Source organism: Oncorhynchus masou, chromosome 21 (genome assembly GCF_036934945.1).
Source record: "Oncorhynchus masou masou isolate Uvic2021 chromosome 21, UVic_Omas_1.1, whole genome shotgun sequence".
NCBI classification, from domain to species: Eukaryota; Metazoa; Chordata; class Actinopteri; order Salmoniformes; family Salmonidae; genus Oncorhynchus; species Oncorhynchus masou.
The window spans coordinates 25,054,491-25,070,966 of record NC_088232.1 but is presented as its reverse complement, the minus strand read 5'-3'; the positions used below and the strand labels follow the sequence as shown (position 1 = coordinate 25,070,966).

Below are 16,476 nucleotides of genomic sequence, written 5' to 3'. Positions count from 1 at the left end.
GATAAAAATTCAGCCTGCAGTTTGATCTTTTATCCATCTGCCTCCTCTCTCCCACACAAACTCTTCTTCGCGCAACACACTCAATCCCTCAGTACCACTTCTCTCAGTACAGTCCCCTTTCCTCCCACTCATGCCCTTTCGCACATGCAACGAGAACGTGGTCTGACTATCTTTTCTATTTGTCCATCAATACATCATGTACTGTACTACAACATGACTCTGCACTGCTAAAGCAGGAGCATCACAACACAGATACATAACCCCACCTTGAACCATCAGTCAGTAAATCATACACTGAGGCAGATGAAAGCGACTCTTCAGCTCCCCTCAGATTTGCATTCAAGACCAGGTGCAATTTAACATATCATTATTCAAATCTAAATGCTGATGACTTTCACAGTGAAGGAACATTTTCAATCGGTTTCTGAGTTTTATTCTCAGAGTCAGAGGTTTTCTTTTAATCCCTTCAGAGAACAAACAGCAGAAATGTCCTTTGCATAATCATGTTGCTTATTCAAGTCCATAACAGAGGGATCCATACAAAAAAACAACTATGTACAATATTACGTGATCACCTTGGTTTAGTTAGTAGAGTGGATGATCGAGACTATGGAATTAGTTGTGTGGGCCCTTAGAATAAAAGGCAGATTAGTAGAAAGTAACAAAATGTTCAGCTATAGTAACAACTTAGAAAAACAAACGGACACTAATGTAACATTAACAGTATTTTTATGTTTTGTTAACAATGATTCCATTCATCCTCTAAAACTAGAATCTAGAAACAAAGACATTATGAAAGACTAAATGAAGTGTCAAAAAAGTATCTTATCGTAGTGTCTTTACATGATTGTGGATTTTTTTGCAACATGTCCATGGTTGGTCTGAAATGGCACCCTATCCCCTATATAGTGCACTACTTTAGACCAGAGCCCTATGGGCCCTGTTCAAAAGTAGTGCACTGCACTATATAGGGAATAGGGTGTCATTCCATGAGTCTGTTATATCCACTACGAGCTATCATCGTTGTCATCTGTGGAGGCTGATGAAGCTTCAGTAGAGTGATGATGCAGTGGAGGCTCATCCAGATGGACCTCCCGTACAGCCAGGATGCGTGTTAGCATGCTCTCCAGTGCAGCGCCTTCTAGTTGCTGGCCAGAGTACCACAGCGAGCTGTTGGAGAGGCATGAAAGCTCTGGCTGCAAGTAGAACAGGCCTGGCCTATTCTTCACAGACTCTGAGCTGGAGGAAAAAGAGGATTATATAATGAATCGATAGGCAGCCATTACAGAAATGTTATCCGTTTCTCTTTTTCAGACTGCAAAACATTGAGGCATTAAAATGTTATCAATATCTAAAAGTCATTTGTACAGTAACAGAGTGAAATATAGCAGGAATAAACATGTTTATGTAATCTCACCATTTGGAGATGTAGAACTCGTAGAGTCTGACAGGGCAGCGTAGTGGGTTCTCAGTGTTCTCAGGCATCTCCATGTCACCATCCTGTTCATCCAGCTTCCTCTTTGCAGGCAAAGCTAGCAGCTCTGGATACACTACACAAAGTGACACAAATCAACCTACAACCTAGCGCATTATGGAGCTTGTGGAGGATGTTATTGTTTGGGATATGGCAATGCATTTCTTAATTTCTACTAATGGGGTAAATAAAGTAGAATAAAATGTGATAGCCTTCAACACCATTGAGGTCGGAACTCACCGGCGGTGTCCTGACAAGGCCTAAACCTCAGGAAGGCGCTCTTGCCGTTATTCGTGACCCTGGTACAGTGGGTAAAGTTGGCGAAGGACAAACGTCTGTGTTGGCTCTGGGTCTTGAACTGGAAGAGCTTGGTTCCAAAGAAGAGCAAGGTGTTGAGCAGCACGAAGGGGGAGTGGGCCCCCAGCTGCTTACAGTCCCACAGGTATTCCTCCTCCACACGGGAATGCAGGTAGCCTAGAGACCGACAGTGGAGGGAGGGTCAGAGGTATGGGTCATCATTTTTTATGCATTTCAAATGTCCCAGCGATATTAAAGGGATACAACAGGCATTTAAGAAGAAACGTAGGGTTGGCCCCTTTTTTCTTTTCAATTTTCGCCTAAAATGACATACCCAAATCTCACTGCCTGTAGCTCAGGCCCTGAAGCAAGGATATGCATATTCTTGGTACCATTTGAAAAGAAAAACTTTGAAGTTTGTGGAAATGTGAATTGAATGTAGGAGAACATAACATAATAGATCTGGTAGAAGAAAATACAAAGGAAAAACAAAGCTTTTTTTTTAACCACCATCTTTGAAATGCAACAGAAAGGTCCCAAATCTATCCATCACTCTGGTTGGTATCCACAAGATAACAGCAGTGTTTGTGCAACGTTTCAGACGGATAACTTGAAGTATGAGCAAACTACATGACATTTAGTGTGAAGTCTCCCAGGTACATTTGGGCAAATCGTGACAAGAGACATTTACATTACATTTTTCTGCAAGAATATTGTCAACTCTTTATACTTGGACTTTGATTTAGCTTTTCTAGTATTCGTAGCCATATTACAAGTTCAACATTTGCAAAACACCCAGTTTTCATAACACTCCATATTCTTGTAATTTTTGTATAAAAGGAAAAGGCTTGCTGTTGCACAAGGTTAGCGGCAACATTTTGCGACATATGGGGTTTCCGTAAAGCACAGCTCATTGGCTATCTAGCTAGCTTTGTTTGACCTCGATTGGTGCTTATTTGACAAAGTTAGTCAATTAAGTAAAGACCGCCCACGTCATCGGCGCGCCATGAAGGCGTCGGTTTCTGACCAAATCTGGTGTCCTATAGGATATACTACACTCCTAATGATATAGTGAAGTCTGGTTACGTTCTAGGATCTCTGAGGAATAAATACCAACGTGATTTGACTGGTTGAAACAACGTTTAGGGTTAGATTTTCACAGATTCCTTTCTTTGCAAATTGAACAAGTGGAAATACAAAATCGATCGTGCATGATATATGGACCTTTTTAGGATAGGAAAAAGGATTTTATCTAACAAAACCTCATGTTATCTCTGGGACCCTTTGGATGATAAATCAGAGCAAGATTTTAGAATGTAAGTACACATTCCACCTTCAGAGGTGAATTTATCAAACCTATCGTGATGAAAAAAAAGTGTTTAGTTGTTAGCTCTCCTCAAACAATAGCATGGCATTTTTTCGCAGTAATAGCTACTGTAAATTGGACAATGCAGTTATATTAAAGAGTTTAAGCTTTCAGCCGATATAAGACACATATGTACCGACATTTGTTGTTTCTCTAAAAATCGGCGATCGTGACACATGCTGCTGCATGATTTACAACTGCCCTGTTGATGGGACGCTTATTCCTAAATTTTAAATGGATACGACAGGCGTAGAATAATAAACTTATAGACGACTAGAAATATTCTTACCGCTGGGCAGCAGGGTAGGTCTCCAGAAATGTAGCATCATAGTAATCTCCATGGTGAACTTGTGGTAGAGCACGTCAGTGAAGATATTCTCTACCCTTCCATTCTCAAATAGATACTGGTGAGCCAAATGAGAGATGGTGAGGGAGAGAGGCATTAGGCACTGTATATCATATTTGGCAGAGGGGCAAGTACAATTGATGTTGCTGCCCCTGGGGAAGTTGCTATAGGAAAAGTCCAGATAATATTGATTGTAATAGTCTGCAAACAGTGTTAGCTGCCATCACATCAGTATAACTGGGGCTTTAGACTGAACCGTATTTTAAGTATGGCCACTGACAGACAGTACGGAATAAGATACACATGGAGGTTCAATACCTGCTGTATGCCCAGACAGAGGTAGAAGATGCTGTCAGCAGGGTAGGCCTGACCGTTGGGGCGACGGACCTCACTGATGAAGCGACAGAGGCCATAACTAAGCTCAGAGGAGTTACACAGCAACACGTCCTCCTTCAAAATCATGGATTTAGCTGCCGTAGGAGAGACTAGGGCACAGAAAACCAGATTAGAGAACCATGGATGGAGCTGCCGTAGGAGAGACAAGGGCACAGAAAACCAGATTAGAGAACCATGGATTTAGCTGCCATAGCGAGAAAGATGGCCACTGAACACCACAGAGGTACTGTACATGAATACTGCTAGCATATTTTAAACTCATCTGGGCATGGCATCTGAGATGTTGCAAGGCACTTTAATTAGCAAATCAATTAAAATCAATCAATCTGACTCACAGGGATCTTTGGCAAATTCACAGTCAAACCGCTTGTTCCTCTGCAGGACCCAATTCTTCCAGGCTTTCACCCCATACTCGTGGTGGAGTTTTGATCTGGCAGGAGGGAGTGAAACAGTTTGCTCCACCATGTCCATAGTCCCACTTTGCTTACGACTCTACAATACAGAAAGGGAAGAAGGTTTGGACCAACAACGTAGTGGAAGGAGAAACAACTTGCTTCTACTGTATAATATCTCTGATATCATTATCTAATAATGAAACCCTATTGCAGTCAATAGTAATAATGGTGCTGATGTGACCTAACTAGTTATGTTACCTAAAGCGTTAGACCAGTAACCCCGCTATAAAATAAATAGGGTAGCATTTGGGACACAGCCTACAGTATAGACATACCCGTTTTCTGGGAGGGAAGCCATCTTTGGGTCTCTTCTGTCTTGTGGCTTGTACAGTCAGCCTCTGTCCCTTCACTGCAGCACGATCAAACGACTCTGAAACAGCATTGAATACACAGTTACACAGGGGGATACAAATGTGATCTGTGGGAATTGGCAAGTTCATCAATAACCGCGTTCCCATCTACAGTTTCTATGCGAGTATTGTATAAAAATAAATCACGACAGCTGTGACGGAAACAGGAAGTGACGGTGTAATTTTACAAATGCCGACAGATAATTTGTTCGTTCGACAATGGTGGAATCTTTTTGCGTCTGTTAAATTAATTGGAGGGGAATGTTGGTGGAAACTCCATTATGCACAAATATTGATATAATAACCGTCATATCGAAGTAAACTTGGAGTCACGCCATGATATGGTGTGGGGTCCTCCCACTACGACTCGGGAAACCATGCAGTTAGGCTACAGATGAAATAAGTTATGATGAACTTCACAGGGTGGTGAACGTACACGGTGATGAGCTTGACGCCGCTTTCCAATAAATATTGAGGGTTTTATTCTGGTGACATGATGATCGATGCTTGACTGCAGTTTATCCATAATAATCTCATGTAGACTAGACAACCCGCACAGCCTACCCGCACTGTATCTGAGAGATGTTGGCCAGAGAGCAGGTGCTAAGACCACAGTAGACACATTTGCTATTTCACTCAACAATTTGTGACAAAACTATCGGTAGAGTTGAAAATGGGATGAGAAAAACGTTTGATTTTTATACAGTACATGAAAACCTAAGCGAAAAATATATTTTGTGTGCACTACGTCATCATGCACTAATTGTTTCCACAAGTCAACTTGGTAGAAACATACAACTGGTGGGAAAATATACATATTTCCTATGCGCAGTTTCTAGAATATTCGCATGAAAATCTGTCGCAAATTGGATGGAAACCTAGCTAGTGCAAATATAATTGATTCTTAACTGGATAAATAAAGGTTGAATAAATATTTTTCACAGAATAAAAAACTTTGGAACATGAATGTAGCTATGTTGTTATTCTCCAGAGCCTTTCTTACCAGGGGGGTAGTCAGCCTCCAGGTCCAACATGCTGGGGGAGGATGTTGTGCTGGGGGGTTCGACAGGACCCTCTGCCCCTCTCTGGGGGTTGGATGTAGACTCATCCTCTCCACCCCAGCTGTGGGGGGTGGACACAGCCTCAGACTCCAGGTCTCCACTGTAGGCGCTGCCCTGGTCTGTGGATAAACACCACACAGACAGACACCATGTTATCTAACCCTTCAGTAAGGTCCTCCACCAGAGTGATTTTCATTTAAAAGGTTGCTTTTCTAACAGTGTTTATCTATTAATACAGGTTAGTCTAAATATTGAGATAAATCCAAGAGACGAGTTCAAGAAAGCAGCAGTCGGCTGATGTGCCAAGCAACAAAGTTAGACAGTAACGTTCCCATACACACACTACCGCAGCTCAGAGTACAAACTTTTCTCTTCACCTCCATGGGAGACAGGTTTGTCTTTCTCCTCGTCCTCCTGCTCGGCCATGGTTTGAGATGCGACACCGTCTTTCTTGTCCTTGAGCTCTGAACGGCTTAATGAGGGGGGTATTACCATGGGCACTGGCACCTGGACAGGGGCACAGAGAACAGAACATGGTTTAACCAGCCAAGTTAACCAATCATTAAAATAACACATAATGAACCATGGTGGGGGTATTAGTAGGGTCCTCAGAAGAATAACAATCCAAGACACGGGGAGGGGGGGGGGGGGCATATGAGTGTTTAGGCCACCAGGGATGGGTACTTCCTGGTAATTTCCTTTGAAAAGTGGAAAATAAAGTATCTATTAAAAGGCATATAAAGAGAAAGTGGATGTAGGCATGAGAAGAGGACTCAGAGCAAACGTACAGGCACGGGGATACCCATGGGCACAGGAGTGTACTGGGTGTACAGGTTCATGGGCACTGGGATGAAGACTGGCACAGGAACGGGCATCACAACCACCCGCACTTTCTCCCCGTTCTCTGTGTACGTGAACCCAGTCTCTGTGAACCCTACAACAACAACGAGAGAGGCTATTATATAACCTTTAAATAAAGTCAGTTAAAAACAAATTCTTATTTACAATGACGGCCTACAATCAGAGTTCCTTACTAACCCTTTAAACCAAGTGGTCGTACTATGAACATGTAGTGGAAGATCTGATTTACAAATTCAGTGGAAGGGTGGGGCCATAGAAATATAATGAAGATATTATTTATACCTTTATGGAAGAGACATCTTAAAAAGTAGCTAGTGTGTTCCAAAAATATTAAAATCATTTAAAGAATCAAGATATAAAAATCGCAGAGTAGGCATCAGCGACTAGATTAGCATTTCTGATGTTTTGGATGTCGGTTTGTTGTTTTACCCATGGGTGCCATTGGTTTCTCTGCTGTTTGCATCGGAATCGGGCAGCTGGTTTCCTGGTCCAGCATGAGGGGTTTACAGATGATGGCCTTGTTCTTCATGATCCGACGGCGGGCGGAGATCCTCATGGCGTCCGTCTGGGTGCTGGCATCGCCAAGGCTCTTGCCATGAGAGTTCGACGTCGGAAGAGCTCCTACAAGCAAAACAAAAAACAGTCTGAACTACAAAAGTTTATATTAGTCGACCACTGTTATCAATGAGTGTACTAGCTACCAGTCAGGGCAGTGGCAGCAGTAGCATGGGGCTGGCCAGCAGGAGAGGTGGCCAACGAGACAACATCAGCAATGACTGGAGCTGGCTTGGAGAGGGAGAACAGAGGTTGGGACGGACCTACAGGGGGAGAAAGAAGGGAAGGAAAGAGGGGAGACATGTTGAGTAGTAGGCCTAAGGCAGTCATTAAACTGAGATGCAGCGATAGGTCATCCAACCAGGTAGTCGTTTTCAAGAGAAACGTGTATATAATTTAGTAGTACCCTGTGTAGTAGTGGTGCCGTTGCTCGTCCGAGGGTGCAGCTGGAAGGTCTGATAGCAGTACTGAATAACACACTCCAGGTTACAGAAGTGCCTAATTGCCCCAAAACACTTCAGTTGCTCTCTCATCTTCCCTTGACGTCTGCAGCACTCACACTTAGCCATCTGGGTAGGGGAAGGACAACAAACAGTTCAGCAATTCAAAGGTCTTCAGCCATTTGTGGACTACATAGATATGTCCCGGGAAGTGGTTGTAAGGTAATCAAATCAAGAGAGTGAGAGATCAGGGCATGTTTTCATAAAGCGACTCAGAGTAGGAGTCCTAATATGGAATCAGGTCCCTGTAGTCTTATTTATTGTCGTCTTAAGGCAAAACTGATCCCAAATCAGCACTCCTACTCTGAGATGCTTGCTACATACAGAGGTCAACATGCATAAAAATTATTCTGGCTCTGACCTCATAGAAGAGAACAGTGTAGTTGGACATGCACGCGTCCCTGCAGAACTCTTGCATCCTTCCACCAAAGTGGTTGTGGATCATCTTGGGGCTGATGTCGGCACAATAGGCACATGTCCGCCATGGCCCCTTCATGTCGTGCTTGAAGAGCAGCTTACAGCCTGTTACAACACCCACACAGACAGGTTAATGTACAATATTATACTCAAAACAAATTATTACATCATTGTTATATTTATGGCAAAAATTGTCAAAAAAGGACTAGGAGAAAGAGAGAAAGGGTCTTTGGTACTCACTCTCACTGCAGAAGGGCCGGTCGATGAGGTCATATCTGATGACTTCTTTGACCACCTTCTCCAGTTTGCAGTATTCACACCTCACTTTGATATTACTTCGTTTCTTAAACTCAACACAGCACAGTTTGCAACAGAACTGCATGGTGCGACCCTGAAGAAACACAACACAAGCCCAGGAGGTCAAAGAGCATTAGAGATAAAACTACAACCCCAAAATGCAAAAGCATTATTAGACAACACTACAATACCTATCACAAAACGACCATTCCCATAACACTTCAAATGTAATAAACAAGGTACAGTATCAAGAGAGAGGTACTTACATTGTACTCATAGAGCTCAGGTTTCCAGCGGAACTGCTGAGGACACTGATGGCAGGAGAGTTTCACAGGTCCACTGGGGGCTGAGGTAAAGGAGGGTGCCATGGGTGGCCCTGGTTGATGCTGCCCCACCCCGTAGGCCCAAGCTAAGCCTGTGGCGGCTCGATAGGGTAGAGGTGGAGCAGAGGTCTGGGTTGGGGCGTACGGGCGGCCAGTGGTGGGGACCCAGGATGGGGGGTAAGGATGGGAGTAGCCCTGGGGTGTTGCTGGAGGGGTCTGGAGGTACGGAGACACCATGGGAGGAGCAGTGGATGAGGAGCCGTTCATCTGGCCCAGTTGGGGGGGAAGCTGGCTGCCTTCGGCCTCCTACCACATTACATCAAAGGAGAACACATTCAAAAACATGATGTATTCTGTACAATTCATTATACAATGGGGCAAAAAAAGTATTTAGTCAGCCACCAATTGTGCAAGTTCTCCCACTTAAAAAGATGAGAGGCCTGGTAATTTTCATCATAGGTACACTTCAACTATGACAGACAAAATGAAAAAAAAAAAATCCAGAAAATCACATTGTAGGATTTTTAATGAATTTATTTGCAAATTATGGTGGAAAATAAACTTTTGTTATTGACCAAATACTTATCTCAATACTTTGTTATATACCCTTTGTTGGCAATGACAGAGGTCAAACGTTTTCTGTAAGTCTACACAAGGTTTTCACACACTGTTGCTGGTATTTTGGCCCATTCCTCCATGCAGATCTCCTCTAGAGCAGTGATGTTTTGGGGCTGTTGCTGGGCAACACAGACTTTCAACTCCCTCCAAAGATTTTCTATGGGGTTGAGATCTGGAGACTGGCTAGGCCACTCCAGGACCTTGAAATGCTTCTTACAAAGCCACTCCTTCGGTGCCCGAGCGGTGTGTTTGGGATCATTGTCATGCTGAAAGACCCAGCCACGTTTCATCTTCAATGCCCTTGCTGATGGAAGGAGGTTTTCACTCAAAATCTCACGATACATGGCCCCATTCATTCTTTCCTTTACACGGATCAGTCGTCCTGGTCCCTTTGCAGAAAAACAGCCCCAAAGCATGATGTTTCCACCCCCATGCTTAGGTATGGTGTTCTTTGGATGCAATAGGTATGGTGATCTTTGGATGCAACTCAGCTTTCTTTGTCCTCCAAACACGACGAGTTGACGTTTTTACCAAAAAGTTATATTTTGGTTTCATCTGACCATATGACATTCTCCCAATCTTCTTCTGGATCATCCAAATGCTCTCTAGCAAACTTCAGATGGGCCTGGACATGTACTGGCTTAAGTAGGGGGACACGTCTGGCACTGCAGGATTTGAGTCCCTGGCGGCGTAGTGTGTTACTGATGGTAGACTTTGTTACTTTGGTCCCAGCTCTCTTCAGGTCATTCACTAGGTCCCCCCGTGTGGTTCTGGGATTTTTGCTCACTGTTCTTGTGATCATTTTGACCCCACAGGGTGAGATCTTGTGTGGAGCCTCAGATAGAGGGAGATTATCAGTGGTCTTGTATTTCCTAATAATTGCTCCCACAGTTGATTTCTTCAAACCAAGCTGCTTACCTATTGCAGATTCAGTCTTCCCAGCCTGGTACATGTATACAATTTTGTTTCTGGTGTCCTTTGACAGCTCTTTGGTCTTGGCCATAGCGGAGTTTGGAGTGTGACTGTTTTGAGGTTGTGGACAGGTGTCTTTTATACTGATAACAAGTTCAAACAGGTGCCATTAATACAGGTAACGAGTGGAGGACAGAGGAGCCTCTTAAAGAAGAAGTTAAAGGTCTGTGAGAGCCAGTAATCTAGCTTGTTTGTAGGTGACCAAATACTTATTTTGCAAATAAATAAATTTAAAATCCTACAATGTGATTTTCTGGATTTTTTTTCTTATTTTGTCTGTCATAGTTGAAGTGTACCTACGATGAAAATTACAGGCCTCTCATCTTTTTAAGTGGGAGAACTTGCACAATTGGTGGCTGACTAAATACATTTTTGCCCCACTGTATATAGGCTGATTGGTATCTTTTCAATTTGACCTGTATTGTATGCACTGCGTTTTTTATGTTTGGTACAATTGTCAAATAAACCTGAACCTAAATGCATGCTGAAAAACACATAAAATCTCTCTCAAATCTACCTGACTGAGACTGAACCGTCTCTAATATGCACACACAGAAAGCACAGATCATATGTAACATAGTCTGTTTGATCCATTTAGACAATTAATCAACGAATACCCGGAAAGTCTTGACGCAGGTGTAAGAGCAGAAGTTGCGGATGCTGCCGTCTACCATGGCCAGGTGGTACTGAGAGACGGCCTTCACTTTGCAGTAGGTACAAGGGAATGCCGTTCCTGTGTGTGACAAACTTTTTTTAATACCACTGCAATTAAAATGTAAAAACAATTTCATGGCAAAATATTGGTTGAAACACTAAATTGTTTGCTGGCTAGTGGAAAATAAATCCCGACCGAATCCACTGCAAGGTTTTTTCCACTCTCTGAGTAATAATTATTGGACTAAATCGACATGCAGATGCATCCCAGAAAAAATTATACCAGTCAAAAACATATTTCAGACAACATATGGCCTACAATATTGATAAATGAAAACACATTTATAGACTTCCGCTTATACAATGGTAAAGTCAATGCTACCTGACAGGTCGTTCTGCGGCCGGCAGTTATTGACACAGACGGAATTGCAGAAGAGGTCCACCTTGCCATCCGTATCAGTGCTCTCCACCATGTCAGACATGAGTCTCAGATCACGACAGTGACCGCACGGCATTACCTTGGTGGTCGTCTGCCATACAGGAACAATGGGAAAGAGTTGATAAGAAGAAGACATTTGATGATGGCGGAGGCGGGACAGGGGGACTCAGTGAGACAAATGTGTATAATATCAATAATGTATTCATAGAGACTCATTGAGAGAAACCAGACTCGGAGGGAGGCCCATCCTCCACTGAATATACCTTATAGAAGTTAAGAGTACATATGACCATCAAGGCCAGACATTTTTTTAAAGTGGACTCCAGTTTCTATATGGAGGACTGTCTGTGTGTACTACCTGACTGTGCGTACTTACTCGTTTAAAAGTGCTAATGCAGGTTCGACTGCAGAACTTCATGGTGACACCCTCTACTCGGAGCGACCGGCAGTTCCTGTCAGTACTGGCGCAGTACTCGCCACAGCTCTCACACACATTTATGACCAGGTTGTGGGAGGAGCGAAAGCGCATGAAACACTCATCGCTACACAATTTGTGCAAGGAGCCCTGGTGAGTCACTTCGTGCTGAATCTGAGATGGGAGGGGGGTTATCAAATCAGGCAGGATGGTCAAATCAAACATTTCCTCATGTAACCTCACCTGAGGTTGACTTAGAAATGAGAGTGAACTAGTCAAACCAGTGGTTGTCTGTTTTGTCCCTTACCATGTCGCTCTTCTTGCACATACTGCACGTCGGGGCGGTGGGCTCTTGGAAAGAAGGCATGGAAATAGTCCCTGGTTTCCTCTTGCGGTTGAACACAGAGAGGCAGAACTGACTACAGAAATCCTTCAGGTTATTGTCTGTAATCACACTGATTACATCCTTGGGGTCCTCGATCTCCCTGAAGAAATTAAAAGTTATAAACGAGTTATAGACAGATTAAAGTGTTATAAACATCAATACAGCTATGAGCAAAGGGGGAAGTTATTTGGTGCACCCCCACAGTAACTCCGGGAATCAGATGATAGCAGAATGATTGAAAGTTGAAGTGAGTCAGTAGCCGAGTGACTCACTTTAGGCACTGGTAGCAGGTTCTCAGTTTGATGGGAGGCAGGGTGAACCCAGTGAGGCAGACAGTGGAGCAGAAGAGCTGGGTGGATCCTTTCCGTTGGAAGGCAGTCTGACCGCGCAGCAGGATTTTAGAGCAGCCCGAGCAGGACACACGCACTGCGTTGGCTGGGTTGGAGCCACTAGGGGGCTGGGGCTGGGGAGGGGGTGGCTGGGAAGGGGGTGGCTGGGGCACTGGAGCCAGGCTCCTGAGGGTCATCGTTGGCCCCTGTTGAACTAGACTTCTTCCTGGTGCAAATATGGAGGTGGGGGTCTGGGGAGCAGCAGTGGGCGAGCCATACGCATTTCCTCCACCAACAGAAAAGACAGAACTGATCCTCAGCACCTCCTGTAACATACAACAAATAAGAACAAAGAATTGATGATAATAATAATAATATAGCAGCAATAATATAGCATAACAGAATCCTCATATCCATGTGTTGTAAAAGGGGACATTAAGGCAGGGCATGGGAGCCTTTGCTGACCTCAGGAGCTGTGTTGTCCAGCTCCTCCTTGATACCCCGTGTTGAGGGTAGAAGGGCGCAGTCATATCCTTCATCTATGGGCTCATCCTTGATGTTCATGGGGGGAGAGATGGGTGGCCGTTCTCTGTCCCCTACCACTGGGTTCTGGAACACACTCTCTGACCTCTGGAGGTCAGGGCAAAGGGACGAAATAGATGAATAAAGGTGACACAAAAAAAAAAAAATGTTCATAACAGCATTCCGCAAAAGGGAATTATGCTGAAATCTCTCGCGCTCTCCGCCAGTTCTTTCTTGCTGCCCCTCTCCACTTACACTACCGGTATACTAAGGTCATACACTATACAGACCTCTTGACGGCTGGATCCCCCAGCAATAGACCGATTCTGTCTTACTCCATCTGACAGAAATGGAGAAAATGCCATTTAATATAATCATCACAGCTCTAATAATGTGCATACCATGTGCATGGAGTGTGGAAATGTCCTAAATCATGTTCTTTATTGAAACTATAGTTATAACTAGCAGGGCAAGTTTGCTTGCAGTCTTACCCAAGCTGTTATCTGGTGAAGGGGACTGAGATAGGTTAGTTGAAAGATGGCTTTCTCCTTGCATTTGACTAGCCACCTCAGAAGCTGCCAAAAGAATGACTGTTGTTAAGCAATGCACAAGAAGTAGGCCTAAGTTCAAGGAAAATGCTACACAAAAAAACTATTTTTGTTATTTGTTTCATTGGTCCACTGTTGATACAGTTTGCATAAAACATTTTGTGGACTAATGAAACAAATACCACGTTTTTGAGTGGAATTGTCCTTTAAGTAGTAAGAAATGCATTTCGCTACACTCGCATTAACATCTGCTAACCATGTGTATGTGACAAATAAAATTTGATTTGAAATGTAAGTAAGAAAAGTTATATTGGTGATGAGAAGTAAGAAATGCATGAGGAGTAACGTCACAGGCCAAGTCAGACTAGGCACCATGTTTTCATTCTAACCTGTTCTAATATTGGAAAGTGAGACTGCATCAAGGAATCTGTCAGTGGAATTTTTATCATCCTGAGTCTCTGCACGTCGTGTGTCAGGCGATCCAGCCGGCCGTCCGCCTGACTCTCTGTCAGACTCCACATCACCCAGTGCCACCTTGGGCAGGGCTATGTCCCACTCCTCCTCCTCATCTGCCCCAAACACAGGGACCCCATCCAGCTCATCCTCTGGCTGGCCCACCCCCAGACCAGCTAGGGAGAAGGTGGTACTGGTAGGATGAGAGATGTGAGGGAATACATTCCCTTCATCGTCACTGCTAAAATCATGGTCGACGTCAGGCCGTCCGACTGGTTCTGGTGCTCCAAAGACTGGTCCGGTTGAGATGCTGCTCCAAAGAGATCTTGTTGACAGGGGAGTGTGTTGTCGCTGGGACTCACCAGCCGTGGGGGCTGAGAGCTTCACCGCCTCATCAAAAGCCTTGGACAGCCGGAGTTCATGCTGTGGGAGGAGACAACTGGTTAAAAAGTGTGGTCTTGGGGCCTCCCGAGAGGCGCAGTGGTCTAAAGCAGCGCTAGCTGTGCCACTAAAGATCCTGGTTCGAGTCCAGGCTCTGTCGTAGCCGGCCGCGACCAGGAGACCCATGGGGCGACGCACAATTGGCCCAGCGTCGCCCGGTGTTAGGGGAGGGTTTGGCCGGCAGGGATGTTCTTGTCCCATCGCACAATAGCGACTCCAGTGGCGGGACAGGCGCAATGCACACTCGCCAGGTGTACTGTGTTTCCTCCGACACATTGGTGCGGCCGGCTTCCGGGTTAAGGGGCGTTGTGTCAAGAAGCAGTGCAGCTTGGCTGGGTTGTGTTTCGGGGGACACACGGCTCTCAACCTTCGCCTCTCCTGAGTCCATACGGGAGTTGCAGCAATGGGACAAGACTAACCATGAAATTGGGGAGAAAATAGGGTGTAAAAAATAATAATAGTAATTAAAAAATTGTGGTCTTCTCTAGCCCAGTTGGTAGAGCATGGCGCTTGCAACGCCAGGATAGCGTGTTCGATTCCTGGGACCACCCATAAGGGAAAAAATTATGCATGCATGGCAGTCACTTTGGATAAAAGCTTCTGCTAAATACCATATATTCATGCAATATGGCCCAAGGGGGTGTGGTATATGGCCAATATACTACAGCTAATGGCTGGTCTTTATGCACGACTGAACGCAGAGCGCCTGGATTCAGCCCTAAGCCGTGGTATATTGGCCATCTACCACAACCCCTCGAGATTCCTTATTGCTATTATACATTAGTGTTATAATTACGTTGGTAACCAAACAGAAATGTTTTGTCATACCTGTGGTATACGGTCTGGTATAGAAAGCGTAGAAAGCTATGACATTATTCGTACTAGGGCAGCAATAGAGGGTGAATCGTCTGGTTGGGATTTGAACCAGAAACCATATTTCATACAGAGTAAGCACACTCCTGCCTGTGCCATGAGGGCCCAGACCTCTGGACAGTGCTGTAGTAGCTACACAAACAGCCGCAATGGGCCTTGGTTGAACCAGCGACCCTGGCCTGCCATACTGTTTCGGACCTCATGACATAAGCCGTTACACTCACACAGGGATGCAAACACATAATACTTTTGACAGAACTGTGATATAGTATCTTCACTGGAACCCCTTATTGATATGAGGGTTGATTATTCTACGAGCACTAGTATCTAGCTAGCTTAAAATAGCTAACCTAGCTACATGGCTAGCTAGCTCTAACTACTGTAACGTTAAGCTACATATTCATGCACTTGAGGAAAATCTAGCAAGATGGCCGGGAAGCTAGCTGAAACAAGGCTGACCAGAAACATATGGGTCGCTAGTTAATAAGATAATAATGCCTTCATTATTTGCAAACATATTTTCACCTGAGATTTTTGTTTAGCCTCCTCTGACTCCGCCATGTTTTGGTCGCGCGCTGTTCTTCTCGGAAGGGGGGTGGGTTTATTTTGCAACTAACGTTAGCTAGCTTGACAACTAGCTAGGATGCGCTGCATACAATGCTATTGTTAAAGACAGTGCAAAAGCGAATTCACGATGTGTATGAAATAATTGTCATTGACGGGGCATTCTCATTTGTGATTTAAGTAGCTGCAAGCTTTTCAATGGGAAATTGCATGCACATCGAACTATCCCTTTCTGCTGGTATGGCTGTACCGTAAAGTTCCATAGATAGGCGCATTCTCTGTTTGTGTTCGTGGGTAATTTGTTTCAGTAACGCGACACATTAGATGTAACAAAGCAGTATATACACATTGTACATATCTGAATTCGTTCTCTTTTCTATAGGTAGATAGCCAATGTTGACACCTCATTACGTTTTCCCAGTTAAGATCAATTCTAATCTCTCGTCCATATTTCGATTAGTTCTGTACCCTTCTAGCTTGAACGTTGCATATAGAAATGTACAGTAGATTGGCAAACCCAGTGGGTCTGGGTAGTGATGAACATTCCGAGTGTTTTTGGTGAGCC

General features: G+C 44.2%; 1 protein-coding gene across 1 annotated transcript; it reads right to left on the bottom strand.

Moving 5' to 3' along the window:
- Nucleotides 1-417: 417 nt before the first annotated feature.
- Nucleotides 418-16,134, bottom strand: LOC135508007 (zinc finger MYM-type protein 4-like). The gene is made up of 26 exons (XM_064927874.1): nucleotides 15,873-16,134; nucleotides 13,970-14,456; nucleotides 13,524-13,607; nucleotides 13,323-13,372; nucleotides 12,976-13,140; nucleotides 12,454-12,836; nucleotides 12,104-12,281; nucleotides 11,758-11,970; nucleotides 11,325-11,472; nucleotides 10,906-11,021; nucleotides 8,642-9,004; nucleotides 8,319-8,469; nucleotides 8,023-8,183; nucleotides 7,568-7,730; nucleotides 7,308-7,424; nucleotides 7,036-7,227; nucleotides 6,534-6,679; nucleotides 6,123-6,252; nucleotides 5,688-5,864; nucleotides 4,610-4,704; nucleotides 4,215-4,371; nucleotides 3,802-3,968; nucleotides 3,427-3,541; nucleotides 1,715-1,948; nucleotides 1,418-1,550; nucleotides 418-1,239 (listed from the first exon to the last, which is right to left on the bottom strand). Exons 1-26 carry the CDS (start codon nucleotides 15,906-15,908, stop codon nucleotides 1,008-1,010), a joined length of 4,593 nt encoding a protein of 1,530 aa, XP_064783946.1. The 5' UTR covers nucleotides 15,909-16,134; the 3' UTR covers nucleotides 418-1,007.
- Nucleotides 16,135-16,476: the final 342 nt, after the last annotated feature.